Source organism: Mus musculus, chromosome 1 (assembly GCF_000001635.26).
Source record: "Mus musculus strain C57BL/6J chromosome 1, GRCm38.p6 C57BL/6J".
NCBI lineage: Eukaryota > Metazoa > Chordata > Mammalia > Rodentia > Muridae > Mus > Mus musculus.
This window is the reverse complement of record NC_000067.6, coordinates 97399927-97420121: the sequence shown is the minus strand read 5'-3', so window position 1 is coordinate 97420121 and position 20195 is coordinate 97399927. Positions and strand designations below refer to the sequence as shown.

Here is a 20195-nt window from a genome sequence, read left to right as displayed (position 1 = left end):
TGCACAAACTTTTTCACAAGATAGAAGTAGAAGGTATTCTACCCAACTCATTTTATGAAGCCACTATTACTCTGATACCTAAACCACAGAAAGATCCAACAAAGATAGAGAACTTCAGACCAATTTCTCTTATGAACATCGATGCAAAAATCCTTAATAAAATTCTCGCTAACCGAATCCAAGAACACATTAAAGCAATCATCCATCCTGACCAAGTAGGTTTTATTCCAGGGATGCAGGGATGGTTTAATATACGAAAATCCATCAATGTAATCCATTATATAAACAAACTCAAAGACAAAAACCACATGATCATCTCGTTAGATGCAGAAAAAGCATTTGACAAGATCCAACACCCATTCATGATAAAAGTTCTGGAAAGATCAGGAATTCAAGGCCAATACCTAAACATGATAAAAGCAATCTACAGCAAACCAGTAGCCAACATCAAAGTAAATGGAGAGAAGCTGGAAGCAATCCCACTAAAATCAGGGACTAGACAAGGCTGCCCACTTTCTCCCTACCTTTTCAACATAGTACTTGAAGTATTAGCCAGAGCAATTCGACAACAAAAGGAGATCAAGGGGATACAAATTGGAAAAGAGGAAGTCAAAATATCACTTTTTGCAGATGATATGATAGTATATATAAGTGACCCTAAAAATTCCAACAGAGAACTCCTAAACCTGATAAACAGCTTCGGTGAAGTAGCTGGATATAAAATTAACTCAAACAAGTCAATGGCCTTTCTCTACACAAAGAATAAACAGGCTGAGAAAGAAATTAGGGAAACAACACCCTTCTCAATAGCCACAAATAATATAAAATATCTCGGCGTGACTCTAACGAAGGAAGTGAAAGATCTGTATGATAAAAACTTCAAGTCCCTGAAGAAAGAAATTAAAGAAGATCTCAGAAGATGGAAAGATCTCCCATGCTCATGGATTGGCAGGACCAACATTGTAAAAATGGCTATCTTGCCAAAAGCAATCTACAGATTCAATGCAATCCCCATTAAAATTCCAACTCAATTCTTCAACGAATTAGAAGGAGCAATTTGCAAATTCATCTGGAATAACAAAAAACCGAGGATAGCAAAAACTCTTCTCAAGGATAAAAGAACCTCTGGTGGAATCACCATGCCTGACCTAAAGCTTTACTACAGAGCAATTGTGATAAAAACTGCATGGTACTGGTATAGAGACAGACAAGTGGACCAATGGAATAGAATTGAAGACCCAGAAATGAACCCACACACCTATGGTCACTTGATCTTCGACAAGGGAGCCAAAACCATCCAGTGGAAGAAAGACAGCATTTTCAACAATTGGTGCTGGCACAACTGGTTGTTATCGTGTAGAAGAATGGGAATCGATCCATACTTATCTCCTTGTACTAAGGTCAAATCTAAGTGGATCAAGGAACTTCACATAAAACCAGAGACACTGAAACTTATAGAGGAGAAAGTGGGGAAAAGCCTTGAAGATATGGGCACAGGGGAAAAATTCCTGAACAGAACAGCAATGGCTTGTGCTGTAAGATCGAGAATTGACAAATGGGACCTAATGAAACTCCAAAGTTTCTGCAAGGCAAAAGACACTGTCTATAAGACAAAAAGACCACCAACAGACTGGGAAAGGATCTTTACCTATCCTAAATCAGATAGGGGACTAATATCCAACATATATAAAGAACTCAAGAAGGTGGACCTCAGAAAATCAAATAACCCCCTTAAAAAATGGGGCTCAGAACTGAACAAAGAATTCTCACCTGAGGAATACCGAATGGCAGAGAAGCACCTGAAAAAATGTTCAACATCCTTAATCATCAGGGAAATGCAAATCAAAACAACCCTGAGATTCCACCTCACACCAGTGAGAATGGCTAAGATCAAAAATTCAGGTGACAGCAGATGCTGGCGAGGATGTGGAAAAAGAGGAACACTCCTCCATTGTTGGTGGGATTGCAGGCTTGTACAACCACTCTGGAAATCAGTCTGGCGGTTCCTCAGAAAATTGGACATAGTACTACCGGAGGATCCAGCAATACCTCTCCTGGGCATATATCCAGAAGAAGCCCCAACTGGTAAGAAGGACACATGCTCCACTATGTTCATAGCAGCCTTATTTATAATAGCCAGAAACTGGAAAGAACCCAGATGCCCCTCAACAGAGGAATGGATACAGAAAATGTGGTACATCTACACAATGGAGTACTACTCAGCTATTAAAAAGAATGAATTTATGAAATTCCTAGCCAAATGGATGGACCTGGAGAGCATCATCCTGAGTGAGGTAACACAATCACAAAGGAACTCACACAATATGTACTCACTGATAAGTGGATACTAGCCCAAAACCTAGGATACCCACGATATAAGATACAATTTCCTAAACACATGAAACTCAAGAAAAATGAAGACTGAAGTGTGGACACTATGCCCCTCCTTAGAAGTGGGAACAAAACACCCATGGAAGGAGTTACAGAAACAAAGTATGGAGCTGAGATGAAAGGATGGACCATGTAGAGACTGCCATATCCAGGGATCCACCCCATAATCAGCTTCCAAATGCTGACACCATTGCATACACTAGCAAGATTTTACTGAAAGGACCCAGATGTAGCTGTCTCTTGTGAGACTATGCCGGGGCCTAGCAAACACAGAAGTGGATGCTCACAGTCAGCTAATGGATGGATCACAGGGCTCCCAATGGAGGAGCTAGAGAAAGTACCCAAGGAGCTAAAGGGATCTTCAACCCTATAGGTGGAACAACATTATGAACTAACCAGTACCCCTGAGCTCTTGACTCTAGCTGCATATGTATCAAAAGATGGCCTAGTCGGCCATCACTGGAAAGAGAGGCCCATTGGACACGCAGACTTTGTGTGCCCCGGTACAGGGGAACGCCAGGGCCAAAGGGGGGGAGTGGGTGGGTAGGGGAGTGTGGGTGGGTGGGTAAGGGGGACTTTTGGTATAGCATTGGAAATGTAAATGAGCTAAATACCTAATAAAAAATGGAAAAAAAAAAAACAAAACAAAAAAAAAAAAAAAACAATGACTTCATGAAATTCACAGGCAAATGGATGGAACTTGAAAGCATCATCCTGAATGAGGTAACTCAGTCACAAAAGAACACACATGGTATGCACACACTAAAATGTGGATATTAGCCATCTCACATACAGTCACCAAACCCAGACACTATTTTATGTAGAGAAGTGCTTGCTTACAGGAGACTGATATGGCTGTTTCCTGAGAGTTTCTGCTAGTGCCTGAAAAATACAGAGGCAGATGCTTGCAGCCAACCATTGGACTGAGTACAGGGTCCCTGATGGAGGAATTGGTGAAGGGACTGACAAAACAGAGGGTGTTTGCAGCCCCATGGAGGGAGCAACGGTGTCAACTGGCCAGATACCTTGGAGCTCATGGGGACAAGACCACCAACCAAAGAGTACACATGGAGGGATCCATGGCTTGGCTGCACATTTTCAGAGGATGTCCTTGTTGGCATCAGTGGGGGGAGTGTCTCTTGGGCCTAACGGGATTGCCCCAGTGTGGGGAATGCCAGTGGTGGAAGATGGGATTGGTTGGGTGGTTCAGGGAGCACACTCATAGAGGCAGGTGGAGGGAAATAGCATTGGGGGATTCCTGAAGGGGAGACATGGAAAGGGGAACACATTTGAAATTTAAATTTAAAAAAATCCAATAAAAAGAAAAAATACAAATATGCATGAAATGACATCAGTGGACTTAGGCATTGTCATTGTTCACAAGAATTAAGATAAAATATAATTTTATATCTCTTCGGTAAACAATTTTACGTACATAAATAGTGGATTCTCTCCGGTATAGTGGGTTGGTCTATCTTGTAATCCTAAATACTGATTCCTCAAGATGTGATTGCCCCATGTCTGCAGGTCATAAGGTACACAAGTAATGCTACTTGAACCTCCTCCCCAATTTAATAAAAGGCTAGAGGCTGTAATTGGGTAGAAGATGGAGAAAGGTAGGACTAGATACTTGAGAGAGGGGTTACAAGGAGAGACAGAAAGAGGGGGTGGGTGGGAAGAAGAGGAAGACAGAGCAGGAGGAAGCAGCCCTGGATCAGAACTGCATAGCCAGGAGAAATAGAAAGGAACAAGGGTCTTTATAACTGGGAATAAGTTACTATAGCCCTATATCTGCCTAATCTAGGCAGATGGCTTGAAAATAAAATACCTGGATTGCATGTCCTTTTTGTTTGTTTTTGTTTTTGTTTTTTTCAAGACAGGGTTTCTCTGTGTAGCCTGCCTGTCTTGGAACTCACTCTGTAGATCAGGCTGTCCTTGAACTCAGAAATCCACCTGCCTCTGCCTCCCAAGTGCTGGGATTAAAGGCGTGTGCAGCGACTGCCAGCCTTGCATGTCCTTTTATATGGGCTTATAAAGATTATAAGTTCCTATTACATTTTGAAGTTAAGAAGACAGAATAGCACAGCATAATTACAATACATTAAGTCCAAACCAATCTGAATCTGAAACATACAGTTTCTGGTGAAAGAAACAGAAGAATCAGTAGTCAATGTGCATATTTTAGAAAAGCTTCTGAGTATAGACAGAGTACTCAAGAAGTACAAGAAGAATACTTGTACAATGAGTACAAGAAGAAAGTTATAGAAGCAGTTAAAAGGAGGATAGCCTGTGGCATGAGAACAGTTGTTTCTTTACTGGGAGGGGAAAGGAAATGGGCAGTTATGTTAGGAAGGGAGGCAGGAAGATAATGAGCTATATAAGGTGCAAGTGAAATTTTATGTATTAAAAATGTTTATGTGGTGTTGGGTGTGTTCCTCTTTTGATAGTTTCAGTAAATGCACTCAAGTACACTATACTTTCTGTCTTCTGCTAACCGGACATATTTCTTCAATATATATCACACTTAAATATGCACATTGTAAAAAGTTTGTAATAATTCCAGTAAGAAGAAATATCTACCTGTCAGCATAGCAGCAGACTTCGGCGTCATTACAAACTGAGTTTGTAAATATAGGGGCAAATAATGTGAAGATGCCTTAAAAGTCACAGACTCTGTGACATTGCAGAGTATTTGAGTCAGCACCAGCGGGTTCCTTATTAGACACTGAAACAGAACAGAACACACCACAATGATTTTACCTCATCACATGCTGCACTCTCTTTCTATAGTCTAAATCTAATATTGAAATTATGAAAATCTATATAATTCCCTAGTAGACACATTCCATAAGAAACTAGAACTTTGGTTTCTCTTTACAGCCCATATAGCTTTTACCTATGGATCAGGTAGTTGTTGAATGTATTTCTCAGTATATTATTAGATACATTCATATTCGTATTAAGATTACATTCATATTCATTTTACCTATGTTAATTTCTAAGTATTGTGTAATTTTGCATCATGTGGTTCCATTTTATTTATTGGTCCTAATAGGATTAAATGTTTAAGTCATATTAAACTCACAAATATCACAAACATGGTTACACTAAAACTTTGTATGCATGTAGTCTTGATTCCCTGTGACAAACTAGCTTCAGAATTCTGTATCCTTGGAAGGACTTTCGGGTACAAGGTTTATGAGCACTTTATTTCATAACTTAATCCAGAATTTTCTTCAGATTTTATCTTTTTATAATAACACTTCAGTATCTGAGAACCCAGTTTCTTAATGAAGAAACATATACTCTAAGTTTCATCAGAACAATATTTAAAGTTTTGCAGGCCCTTGCAGAAGTGTACAATTCCATCATTAAGTCACTATGCTTAGGAAGGCGATTCAGTTGCAAGCAGACTACATCTGAGTGTTCTGAAACCTAGCCATTAATAAAGCTAATATGAGAACAAAGAAACCTCTAGATAACTCCATCCTCCAGACTGTGAGCACTTTAGTTACCCCATGTGACCTTCTGGAGGATAAGCCTCATCAAAATTTTGCACTTATAAATAAGACTGTTTTATGTTAGGATAGTAAGGTTTGTCACACAGCAATAGCTCAGACCACATAACTAGAAATATTTGATTATCACTGCTAACATTTGTAGGCTTCTATGTTTCATGATACAGACATACAAAGGTAGTATTTGTTTTGTGTTTCTATGATTTCAAGGAAATCTGCAGTTTGGGGGCTGGAGATATGCCTCAGTTGGTGAAATGCTTGCTTTTCTCTAGGATCTGAACTCATCCCCCATAACTCATATTTATAAGATGCCAAGCAGAGTGGTACACACTCATAATATCAGCGATTAAAGATGGGGGTAGGAGGATGTTTAGCCTACACATCAAGCTACGGGCTGGCATGATTGAAAAAGAAAATAAAGGTAAATAACTTGTGAGGAAGCACACCTGAAGTCAACTGGACAGCACATGTGGGCGTACATATTTCCATGTTAACCTGAACATACATGACTATCTACATACATGCCAATAAACACAAACTTGTGTATTTCTTCATATAATTTAGGTGTTCACTGTGTGTGTTTGTGTGTGCTACACAGTTACACTTCCTTATGGTTTATGTTGATTAAGAATTCCCTATTTATTCTAAGTATTAACTCCTTTCTTTTCAGTAGCCATTACAAATCTACACTACTGCCTATAGATTAATTCATAGGAGAAACACTTTTGTCTGTATATTACCTAACCTATACATTTTTATGTTTTACATTACTTAAAACATGTTTAAAATGCATTTCCTCTTCTATGTTCTCTATATATTCCAAGGCCAACATTAACTATTTTATATTATCTAAAACATTTTGTGAACCTGAAAATAATCTGTGTACATGTGATACAGGAATTCTGGTATTTATTATTACATGAACTGAACAATATTCTCTCCATTGCTTATATTAATTAGCTAATAATTCTTAAACTATGAATATATATTCACATAGGTAATGAAACATTAAGTTGTATATAACTGTGTTTTATTTGGATTCAAATGGGGACATTGTCATACTTTAAACTCTAAATGCAATGTGATTATCTTTGCATTGCATTTATGGATTTTAGAGTAAATATTTCATGCATAGACATAGCCATTTCATGAATTATTATATATCTGCTAATTTACCCAACTATTTATTGAAACAAATAGGTTGGATTAATTTTCTTCATGAATTTTTTAGGTATTGTTGTTAAATGAGTTTCTGTACTATTTACAATTCTGTAATTATATATTAGTCCACAATGCAATGTTTGGTTTTGATTAAAGCTATATAATAACAATGCACAGGGTCAATTTTCACTGTTCAAAGAGTCTATGCTTTTCTGTATAGATAAGCCTAAAATAAACACTAAAAAGGTGTTAGAATAGATAACTTAATGCAGAAAATTTGTTGCGTATAAAATCAAACTATAAAATATGGTAACATTTGCATAGTCAAATGAACATACTCAGAAAGAACTTATGAAAGCACTCACAAGCCCTTTCTATCAGTTCTTTTCTGCTGGGTGATACTGCTAGCTAGTCTACTTTCCTGAAGAGAGCATATCCTGAGTTATCAGAGAAGATCTGCTGCTCTCAGAGCATTTGGTAAGAACACTCAGAAAGTACCATATTCTGAGCCATCCTAGGAGATCCACTGCACTCAGGGTAATTGACTCCACAGCCTAAGGCATCCCAGTAGATCTGCTGCACATAGGGCAACTGTACACCACAGTCTGAAGACCTCCTGGGGGTTCTGTGGCATGCAGGGCACCTGACCCAACATGCTGAAAGCCTCCCTTTTGCACACAGGGAAACTGAAACCAAAGTCTGTAGGCCCCTCTGGAGAACAGCTTCACACAGGACAACACCTTGACTGCTTCTCTGAATACCCAACAGTATAATGGCCTCTCAGGAGATCTACTGCAGCCAGGGCTACAGATCAGCAACTTCTCTGCCCTTCTGAAGAGCCACCAGTTGGAACACCCCATAGGTGGTGGTCTCCTACAACCGGGACTGCCGGCCTACCGGGAGACCTGAAGCAACCAAGGAAAAAAAAGAGGAATACTCTAGGCAGAGTCACCCAGACCAGCAAACTCCAGGGATAACCAGATGGCGAGAGGCAAGTGCAAGACCATAAGCGACAAAAGTCAATATGCATGGGCATCATCAAAACCCAGCTTTCCCACCACAGCAAGCTCTGAATACACCAACATTCATGAAATATCAGTAAGCTGACTTAACATCCTATAGTATGAAGATAATAGTGGCCTTTAACGAGGATATAAGTAACTCACTTAAAGAAATATAGGAAAACACAGGTAAACAGGTGGAAGCCCTTAAAGATAAACAAATAAATTCCTTGAAGAAATACTGGAAAACACAATCAAACAGGTAAAGGAGCTGAATAAAGTAGACTAAGACCTAAAAATGGAAGTAGCAATAATAAAGGTAACAGAAATGGATACAAACTTGGAAATGGAAAACCTGGGAAAGTGGTCAGGAATTACAGATGTAAGTATTACCAACAGAATTCAAGAGATAGAAGAGAGAATCTCAGTTATAGAAGATACTGTAGAAGAGATTGACGCAAGATTCCAAGAAAATTGAAAACATGAAAAAATCCCAACTCAACACATCCATGAAATTCACAACACAATGAAAAGATCAAATCTAAGAATAATTGGAATAGAGGACAATGAAGATCCTCAGCTCAAAGGACCTAAAAACATCTCCAACAAAATCATAGAAGAAGCCTTCCCCAACTGAAAGAAAGAGGTACCCATGAAGCAAGAAGCCTATAGAAAACCAAATAAATGGAACCAGAGAGGAGATTCTTTTGTCACATATTAACCTTATCACTAAATGCACAGAATAAAAAAAGAATATCAAAAGCTGCAAGGGAAAATATCCAAGTATCATACAAAGGTAGACTTATGAGAATTACACCAGACTTCTCAACAGAGTCACTAAAAGCCAGAAGAGCCTGGTCAGGGGTCATGCAGATTCTAAGAGGACACAAATGCTAGCCCAGGCTACTATACCCAGTAAAACTCTCAATCAACACAGATGGAAACACCAAAATATTCCAGAACAAACCCAAATTTAATCAGCATCTATCTACCAATCCAGCCCTACAGGGGATCCTAGAAGGAAAGCTCCAACACAAGGAAAGTACTTACACCAAAGAAGAGACAAGCTATTAAGTATCTCACAACAAAGCCAAAAGTAGAGAACCACAAGCACATAAAGCCTCCTACAAAAACAAACATAATAGGAACCAACAGCCACCTGTCTTTAATATGTCTCAATATTATGTACTCAACTCACCTATAAAATATCATAAGCTAACAGACTGGATACACAAACATGATCCAGAATTTTGCTGCATATAAGAAACACACTTTAATAAAAAGTCAGACTCTATTTCAGAGTAAAAGAATGGAAAAAGGTGTTCCAAGCAAATGGTTCCAAGAAACAAGCTGGATTTGCCATCCTAATATCCAATAAAATAGACTTTCAACCAAAATCTTTCAAGCATGATGAAGATGGACACTTCATATTCATCAAAGGGAAAATTCACCAAGAGAAAGTCTCAGCTCTGAACATCTATGCCTCAAGTGCGAAGGCATACACATTCATAAAAGGAACTTTATTTAAATTTAAAACACACATTGAACCCCACACAATAATAATGGGAGACTTCATTCCACCCTCACCATTGGACAGGTAATTGAAACAGAAACTAAACAGAGACACATTGAAACTAATAGGGATTATGAACCAGATGCATTTAATAGATATTTACAGAACATTTCACCACAAGAGAATTCAACTTTTTCTCAGCAACTCATGGTACGTTCTCCAAAATTGACCATATAATTGGTCACAAAAGAACCCTCAAATGATACAAGAAAATTGAAATAATACCATTTATCCTATCAGATTACCATAGCTTTAGGCTGGTCTTCAATAACAGCAAAAACAACAGAAGGCCCACATATACATGGAAACTGAACAACTCTCGACTCAATGTTAACTTGGCCAAGAAAGAAATAAAGAAATGAAAGACTTCCTGGAGTTTACTGAAACTAGTGGCACATTATACTGAAACTTATGGAACACAATGAAAGCAGTGATAAGAGGAAAATTCATAGCACTAAGTGCCCTGGTAAAGAAACTGGAGAGATCTTACACTAGCACCTGGGCACGGGGGAAATTTTTCTGAACAGAACACCAATAGTTTATGCTCTAAGATCAAGAATTGACAAATGGGACCTCATAAAATTGTGAAGCTTCTGTAAGGCAATGGACACTGTCAATAGGACAAAAAGGCAACCAACAGATTTGGAAAATATCTTTACCAATCCTACATCTGATAGAGGGCTAATAGCTAATATATACAAAGAACTCAAGATGTTAGACTCCAGAGAATCAAATAACCCTATTAACAAGTGGGACACAGAGCTAAACAAAGAATTCTCAACCGAGGAATACCAAATGGCTTAGAAGCATCTAAAGAAATGTTTAACATCCTTAGTTAAACATCCTTAGTCATCAGGGAAATGCAAATCAAAACAACTCTGAGATTCCACCTCATACAAGGCAGAATGACTAAATCAAATCCTCATGTGACAGCAGATGCTGGTAAGGATGTGGAGAAATAGGAACACTCCTCCATTGCTGGTGGGATTGTAAGCTGGTACAACCACTCTGGAAACGAGTCTGGCAGTTCCTCAGAAAATTAGATATAATATTACCTTAGGACCCAGTTATACTATTCCTGGGTATATACCCAGAACATACTCCAACATGTAATAAGGCTCCACTATGTTCATGGCTGCCTTATTTATCATAGCCAGAAGCTGGAAAGAACCCAGATGTCCCTCCTCAGAGTAATTGATACAGAAAATGTAGTACATTTATACAATGGAGTACTACTCAGCTACTAAAAACAATGAATTTATAAAATTCATAGTCAATGAATGGAACTAGAAAATATCATGAGTGAGATACCCAATCAGAAAAGGACACACATGGTATGCACTCACTGATAAGTGGATATTAGCCCCGCAGTTTGGAATACCCAAGATACAATTCACAAACCACATGAATCACAAGAAGGAGGAACACCAAAGTGTGGATACTTTGGTCCTTCTTAGAAGAGGGAACAAATACCTATGGAAAGAGTTACAGAGACATAGTGTGTAGCAGAGACTGAAGGAATGGTCATCCAGAGACTGCCCTACCTGGGGATCCATCCCATATAGTCACTAAACCCAGACACTATGACACTATTGTGGATGCTAACAAGTGCTTGCTGACAGAAGCTGGTTATAACTCGCTCCTCAGAGGCTCTACCTGTGCCTGACAAATACAGAGGTGGATGCTCAAGCCAATCATTGGGCTAAGCACCAGGTCCCTAATGGAGGAGCTAGAGAAAGGACCCAAGGAACTAAAGAATTTTGTAGCTCCATTGGAGGATCAACAATATGAACTAACCAGTAACCCCAGAACTCCCAGAGACTAAACCACCAAAAAAAGAGTATACATGGTGGGACTCATGGCTCCAGCTGCATATGTAGCAGAGGATGGCCTTATCAGTCATCAATGGGAGGAGAGGACCTTGGTTCTGTGAAAGCTCTATGCCTCAGTGTAGGGGAATGCAAGGGCTACGAAGTAGAATTGGGTGGGTTGGTGAGCAAGGGTAGGGGGTAAGGGGGTAGGGAGTAGGGGATAGGGGGTAGGGGATTTTCGGAGGAGAAAACCAGGAAAAGGGATAAAATTTGAAATATAAATAAAGAGAATATCTAATAAAAGTGGAAAAAGAGAAAATACTTCATCAGTCCCATTCAGCTCCCTGGAGCCCCATAGGAGGAACATCAATATGAACTAACCAGTATCCCCAGAGCTCCTTGGAACTATACCACCAATCAAAGGAAACACATGGTGGAACTTGTGGCTCTAGCTATATCTGTAGCAAAGGATGGCCTAGTCGGCCGTCAATGGGAGGAGAGGCCCTTTGTTCTGTGAAGGTTCTATGCCCCAGTATAGGGGAATGCCAGGACCAGGAATGGGAGGGAATGGGGTGGGGAGCAGGAGAAAGGGAAGGGAGAGGGGGAGGAGGGAGGAGGGAGAGAGTAGGGCGTTTTTGGAGGGAAAACTAGGAAAGGGGATAACATTTGAAATGTAAATAAAGAAAATATCTAATAAAATTGTAAAAAAAAAAGAGTAAAACAAAAGGAAATAATTAAAAGTTTAAAAAAAATACTTGCACTGGATTGAGCAGAGACTGAAGGAAAGGCCACCCAGAGACTGCCCTACCTAGACACCAAACCCAGAGACTATGGCTGATGCCAAAAATGCTTGCTGACAGGAGCCTGGTAGAGCAGTCCCTAGAGAGGTTCTTTCAGAGCTGACAAATACTGATGAGGATGCTTACAGTAGACCATCTGAAACCCCATTGGAAGAACAACAATATCAACTAACTAACCCCCCCCCAGAGCTCCCAGGGACTAAACCACCAACCAAAGAATATAAATGGAGGGACTCCATGACTCCAGCTGCATATATAGCAGAGGACTGCTTTATGTGGCATCAATGAGAGGGAAGGCCCTTGTTCCTGTGGAGGCTTGATGGCCCAGCATAGGGGAATGCTAGGGTCGTCAAGTGGGAGTGGGTGTTTGGGGGGAACATCCTCACAGAAGCAGGGGTAGGGGCACATGATAAAGACCTAGCATTTGAAATGTAAAAAAAAAAAAAAAAAAAACCAAATTTTATACACACACACACACACACTACACATACATACAAAAATACAAAAATCTGCAGTAGATCTGCCATATGAGCCAGATTCTTTATATATAACAATATAAGCATTTATATTTATTATAGTTTTAAGGATTCAGACCATGACTTAGGGTATCAGTTACTTTGGTTCAGGCAGTACATGCTCATACAATCATTCACTAAGTGACTAGGAAAGAAGAATAGAGAAAGTAATGGATCAGACTTCCACAAACCCATGCAGAATTCACGTTTAATCATCCAAGGACTTCTCATTAGGCGGAACCACTTAGAATCCTGAAAGAATTTTAATATTTTTATTGGAAATAAGCTCTTCTTTCTATACTGGAATTTAGAGCACACTAAAGAACTGTTCACACACCAGGCAGTGTTGGCACACACCTTTAATCCCAGCACATGGGAAGCAGAGGGAGGCAGATATCTGAGTTAGAGGCCAGCCTGGTCTACAGAGTGAGTTCCAGGACAGCCAGGGCTATACAGAGAAACCCTGTCTCAAAAAACAAACAACTGAAACCAAAACCAAAACCAAAACCAAAACCAAAACCAAAAAAAAATCTGTTCACATTACAATAATACTAAAGAAATGATCAGTATCTCTATAAATATACATACCCCAAACTATTACTGTATTAATTAAAAATGTCATGATATATAATTAAGCAAGGTACCTATTTATCAATAAATAGATACAAATAGGTTATTATAATTATACATACATTTGTATGTGCATGTGAACTTATATGTATGTGTGGAGATTATGCACACATACATACATAAAAGTATACAATATGTTATAGAGTATTATTACATATAAAGAAGAATGAAATCTCACCTGTTGTAAATGATTATATGGATGTTATCAGAATGCATTAATTTTGATGAGTTAAAGAGAAAGACAAATACAAAATTATCTCTGCAGTATCTAGGAGCTAAGAAAACAGATTATGTGCATGTATATTACTAGTTATAATAAGGCTGGAGAAGTAAAATTGGGGAACGATAAAATGTGCAGAATATCACGCACAGAATAAGATTTTGTGATTTGTATAATGGAATGGCCATGGTGCTCAATAAACTGTTGTATAATTAAAAGGAGTATCTAAAGACAACATAAACATGTTAAGTTATAAGAGTAGGATAAGGAACACTAGTTAGCACGATACAGTCAGTTTCCGCTATCTTCAGTTAGTAAGATATCACAATGAACTGTAATAATTTATACCAATAGTTCATTTTATTCAAAATTTAATATAATGCAAACTTTAAAATTCCCATTCTTAAATTTTACAAAATATTGGTAACAATTTCAGCTTCATCGTTTACAAGGTGAACCAGTTATTATTGTTTAGATTCTTCATTATTAATTAATAAGTGTGTATAATATTTGTGTAGAATTAATATTAAATAGGAAAGCTGTCATGCTGTATACCTGAAACTCTAGAACTCCTGAGGCTGAAGAAGGGTTAAATGTTCAAGTGTAGCTGAGCAATATAATGCAACATTTAAAAAGGAATAAAATTCTTTGTGAAATGTAATCAGTTATCACAATGAATTCATGATTTCATAAAAAAGGCACTTATAGAAATAGATGAAAATCTTATGTAGAATATCCACTTTGCTCTAGAAGGATTCAACTATTCTCAAAAACTACAGCATGAGGGCAGTCAGTGCTCTGGCCCTAGCTCCCGCTCACACCAACCCTGACATCCAATTCCGTCCACCCAAGAAATGCTAGTTCAGTTCTTCACAGTAAAAAACAAGAAAATCTCAAAATTAACATGAAATTATGAAAGACCAAGGAGAGCCACAACCAACCTGGAAAATAAGAACACTGGTTGAGGTATCACTCTATGTGATTTCAAGTTATTCTATAAAAGAACATGGTACTGGCTCAAAAATGGACCTGGTAATCAATGTAGTAGAAGAACAGATATAACTCGATGCAACTAGAGCCACTGTGGTTTTGACAAATGATCTCCAAAATATAGATTGGAGAAGGTAGTGTCTTCAGCAAATGTTTCTGGAAAAACTGGACATCTGTAGGTATAAGAATAAAGTATGATTCTTGTCTCTCACCCTGTACAAATAAATCAGTTATGAATGGATAAATGACCCACCACAGTATTATACCTGTATCTCTGATACTACTAGATGATTAAATAAGAAGTTCATTTAAAGATAAGGAAAGATATTTCTAAATACAATTTCAGTGACTTGAGAAATAATGTAAATAATGGTGATATGTGTTCTCACAGGATCAAAATGTTTCTTTTCTGCAAAGGAAACCATTAATGGCTGAGAAGTACCTGAAAAAATGTTCAACATCTTTAATCATCAGGAAAATGCAAATGAAAACAACCTTGAGATTTCACCTCATAGTCAAAATGGCTAAGATCAAAAATTCAGGTGACAGCAGATGCTGGTGAGGATGTGGAGAAAGAGGAACACTCTCCTCTATTGTTGGTGAGTTTGCATGATGGTACAACCACTCTGGAAATCAATCTGGAGGTTCCTCTGGAAATTGGACATAGTACTACCAGAGGATCAAGCAATACCTCTTCTGAGCATATATACCCAGAAGATGTTCTAACTTGTAATAAGGACACATGCTCCACTATGTTCATAGAAGCCTTATTTATAATAACCAGAAGCTGAAAAGAACCCAGATGTCCCTCAACAGAAAATGGATACAGAAAATGTGATACATTTACACAATGGAGTACTACTCAGCAATTAAAAACAATGAATTTATGAAATTCTTAGGCAAATGGATGGATCTGGAGGATATTATCCTTAGTGAGGTAACCAAATCACAAAAGAATACACATGATATGCACTCACTGATCTGTTAAGTGGATATTAGCCCAGAAACAGACTACTCAAGATACAATTTGCAAAGCACATGAAACTCAAGGAGAAGGAAGACCAAAGTGTGGATACTTTCTTCCTTCTTAGAATGGGGAACAAAACGCCCATGGAAGGAGTTTCAGAGACAAAGTTTGGAGCAGAGTTTGAAAGAATGACCATCCAGAGACTATCCCACTTGGGGGTCCACCACATGAACAACCATCAAACCCAGACACTAGGCAGATGCTAACAAGAGCCTGCTGACAGGAGCCTGATATAGGTGTCTCCTGTGAGGCTATGCCAGTGCCTGGAAAATACAGAAGTGGATGCTCATCTATGGAATACAGGTCACCTAATGAAGGAGCTAGAGAAAGTACCCAAGGAGTTAAAGGGGTCTGCAACCCTATAGGAGGATCAACAATATGAACTAACCAGTACCCCACCCCCACACCCCAGAGCTGTGTCTCTAGTTGTATATGTAGCAGAGGATGGTCTAGTTGGCCATCAATGGGAGGAGAGGCCCTTGGTCTTGCAAAGATCATATGCCCCAGTACAGGGGAATGCCAGGGCCAGGAAGCAGAAGTGGGTGGGCTGGGGAGCAGGGTGGAAGGAGGGTATAGAGGGCTTTGGGGATAGCATTTGAAATGTAAATGAAGAATATATCTAATAAAAAATAAAGAAAATGACATCATGGAATTTGCAAGCAGTTGGATGGAACTAGAAAACCATCATTCTTAGTGAGGTATCTAAGACCCAGAAAGATAAATATGGTATATACTTATATGTAGAGATTCACCCGTAAGTAAATTGTAATCAACTACAGTCCTTATATCCTGATATGATATGTATTGACAAAGTGACTAGCAGCAACAGAAATAGCTTAATTCATGCTTTGTGAATATAGGGTCAAGGTTATTTTCTTTCTTTCAGAGTTCCTATTGCCTGTAGTTCTTTCTCTACAGTTTAGAGAAAGGGGTTTGGTATACATGGAAATGGGAAGCATGAAGAAAGGGAAAAAGAGGCGAGCCATATTATATTTTAATTATAAAATAAAACATTTTCTAAAACTGAATGGGATGGTTTGTGTGGAAAAAATGAACAATGAAAGAATAAATATCTCTACTAAAAAGGAAATAACTAAAAATTGGGAAGATATGCAAATTCTAGTGTGAGTTAGGAAAATTCAATTGATGTTATTTTCAAGACTCTTAAAAGTGCTGTTCACTGTGTAATATCAAAGGGATACAAATTGGCAAGGAAGAAGTCAAAATATCACTTTTTGCAGATGATATGATAGTATATATAAGTGACCGTAAAAATTCCACCAGAGAACTTCTAAGCCTGATAAAGAGCTTCAGTGAAGTAGCTGGATATAAAATTAACTCAAACAAGTCAATGGCCTTTTGTACACAAAGAATAAACAGGCTGAGAAAGAAATTAGGGAAACAACACCCTTCTCAATAGTCACAAATAATATAAAATACCTTGGTGTGAATCTAACTAGGAAGTGAAAGATCTGTATGATAAGAACTTCAAATCTCTGAAGAAAGAAATTAAAGAAGATTTCAGAAGATAGAAAGATCTCCCATGCTCATGGATTGGCAGGATAAACATTGTAAAAATGGCTATCTTGCCAAAAGCATTCTACAGATTTATTGCAATCCCCATCAAATTCCCAACTCAATTCTTCAACGAATTGGAAAGGGCAATCTGCAAATTCATCTGGAATAACAAAAACCTAGGATAGCAAAAACTCTTCTCAAGGATAAAAGAACCTCTGGTGGAATCACCATGCTTGACCTTAAGCTGTTCTACAGAGCAATTGTGATAAAAACTGCATGGTACTGGTATAGCTACAGAGAAGTACACCTTTGGAACATAATTGAAGACCCAGAGATGAACCCACACACCTATGGTCACTTGATCTTTGACAAGGGAGCAAAAACCATCCAGTGGAAAACAGACAGCATTTTCAACAAAAGGTGCTGGCACAACTGATGGTTATCATGTAGAAGAATGCGAATTGATCCATTCCTATCTCCTTGTACTAAGGTCAAATCTAAGTGGATTAAGGAACTCCACATAAAACCAGAGACACGGAAACTTATAGAGGAGAAAGTAGGGAAAACCCTCGAAGATATGGGTACAGGGGGAAAATTCCTGAATAGAACAGCAATGGCGTGTGCTGTAAGATCTAGAATCGACAAATGAGACCTCATAAAATTGCAAAGCTTCTGCAAGGCAAAAGACACCATCAATAAGACAAAAGGCCACCAACAGATTGGGAAAGGATCTTTACCTATCCTAAATCAGATAGAGGATTATATCCAATATATATAAAGAACTCAAGAAGGTGGACTCCAGAAAATCAAATAACCCTATTAAAAAATGGGGCTCAGAGCTGAACAAAGAATTCTCACCTGAGGAACACTTAATGGCAGAGAAGCACCTGAAAAAATGTTCAAGATCCTTAATCATCAGGGAAATGCAAATCAAAACAACCCTGAGATTCCACCTCACACCAGTCAGAATGGCTAAGATCAAAAATTCAGGTGACAGCAGATGCTGGTGAGGATGTGGAGAAAGAGGAACTCTACTCCATTGTTGGTGGGATTGCAAGCTTGTACAACCACTCTGGAAATCAGTCTGGCGGTTCCTCAGAAAACTGGACAAAGTACTACCAGATGATCCTGCAATACCTCTCCTGGGCATATATCCAGAAGGTGTTCCAACCGGTAAGAAGGACACATGCTCCACTATGTTCATAACAGCCTTATTTATAATAGCCAGAAGCTGGAAAGAACCCAGATGCCCCTCAACAGAAGAATGGATACAGAAAATGTGGTACATTTACACAATGGAGTACTACTCAGCTATTAAAAAGAATGAATTTATGAAATTCCTAGGCAAATGGATGGACCTGGAGGGAATCATCTTGAGTGAGGTAACGCAATCACAAAAGAACTCACACAATATGTATTCACTGATAAGTGGCTATTAGTCCAGAAACTTAGAATACCCAAGATATAAGATACAATTTGCAAAACATAGGAAACTCAAGAAGAACAAAGACCAAAGTGTGGGCAGTTTGCCCTTCTTAGAATTGGGAACAAAACGCCCATGGAAGGAGTTACAGAGACGAAGTTTGGAGCTGAGTCGAAAGGATGGACCATGTAGAAACTGCCATATCCGGGGATCCATCCCATAATCAGCTTCCAAACGCTGACACCATTGCATACACTAGCAAGATTTTTGCTGAAAGGACCCAGATATTGCTGTCTCTTTTGAGACTATGCTGGGGCCTAGCAAACACAGAAGTGGATGCACACAGTCAGCTACTGGATGGATCACAGGGCCCCCAATGGAAGAGCTAGAGAAAGTAACCAAGGAGCTAAAGGGATCTGCAACCTTATAGGTGGAACAACAATATGAACTAACCAGTACTCCCCCGGAGCTCGTGTCTTTAGCTGCATATGTATCAGAAGATGGACTAGTCAGCTATCAGTGGAAAGAGAGGCCCATTGGTCGTGCAAACTTTACATGCCTCAGTACAGGGGAACACCAGGGTCAAGAAGTAGGAGTGGGTGGGTGGGGGAGTTGGTGGGGGAGTGTGTGGGGGACTTACGGGATAGCATTGGAAATGTAACTGAAATAAATACCTAATTAAAAATAAATAAATATGTTTATGGGAGGCTTTGTGTTGACACACAGATTTTTTCCAATTCATATAATTTTGTTAAATGTCATCCTTATTTCTGCAGAGGTAATAAACACTAAATTGTATCAAATCAATTAAAAATATTTAAAAATTATTAGTTGTTCATCATTATCCTCTAACACTACAACTGTCTTTAGCCATATCAAATAAGGAAGCTATTTCTTTCCATTATAAGGAAAATGTGTAATTTTTTAATTTACCTAAAAGACTCAAACATTTCATGCAAATCTAAATTAAACACTTTGTCATATTGTTAACTCTATAAGAAAATTACACCAGTCAAGTTAACTGGTTTGTTAAATGAAATATTTTACTTTACCCAAGTAACATGAAGAACACCTTTCAAATTAGGCTTAATTTCCTTATCTTTAAGTCTCCTGTCAATCCTGGAAGATTCCTTACTTTTCTCAAGTTTTATCTTGTGTGCACCTGTAGGTCACAAGGAAAATAATCGTTACTTATATCAAGGTCAGTATGAATATATACATCATTCATGTGCACACATTATAATAATCACATTTTCATGGAATGGCAAGTGAGTTATATAAGCACAATAAAACTAATGTGTGTTCTAGAAGGCAAATTCTTCAACAACAGTAGTGCTTTGCAAAAACAATTCTTTGATAATGAAAAATTTTCACATTTGCAGGTAGCCATTATGTGGCTCTTAACTGCTGAAAATGTGGTATCTATGGCTGAACTAATTCATAATTTAATGGAGAACTCAATAGCCATATTTAATAAATAACATACAATGAAACACCTCAAAAATGGCCCCTCCAAAATGACTTTTATGTATCACAAATTATTTTTTCCCATTTTTAATTGGATATTTTCTTTAGTTATATTGCAAATGTTATCCTCTTTCCAGGTTTCCCCTCTAC

General features: G+C 38.3%; 1 protein-coding gene across 3 annotated transcripts in view; it reads right to left on the bottom strand.

Annotated features, from left to right (window-relative positions):
* The window catches only part of Gm7135 (predicted gene 7135), a 132788-nt gene that overhangs the window by 58928 nt on the left and 53665 nt on the right, over positions 1-20195 (bottom strand). For all 3 annotated transcript variants that reach the window (XM_981747.8, XM_011248120.2, XM_006530007.2), the window contains exons 6-7: positions 19631-19740; positions 4972-5116 (exon numbers count right to left, since the gene is read on the bottom strand). In XM_981747.8, coding sequence (XP_986841.4) covers positions 4972-5116; positions 19631-19740 — 255 coding nt within the window. The remainder of the gene's footprint in view (positions 1-4971; positions 5117-19630; positions 19741-20195) is intronic.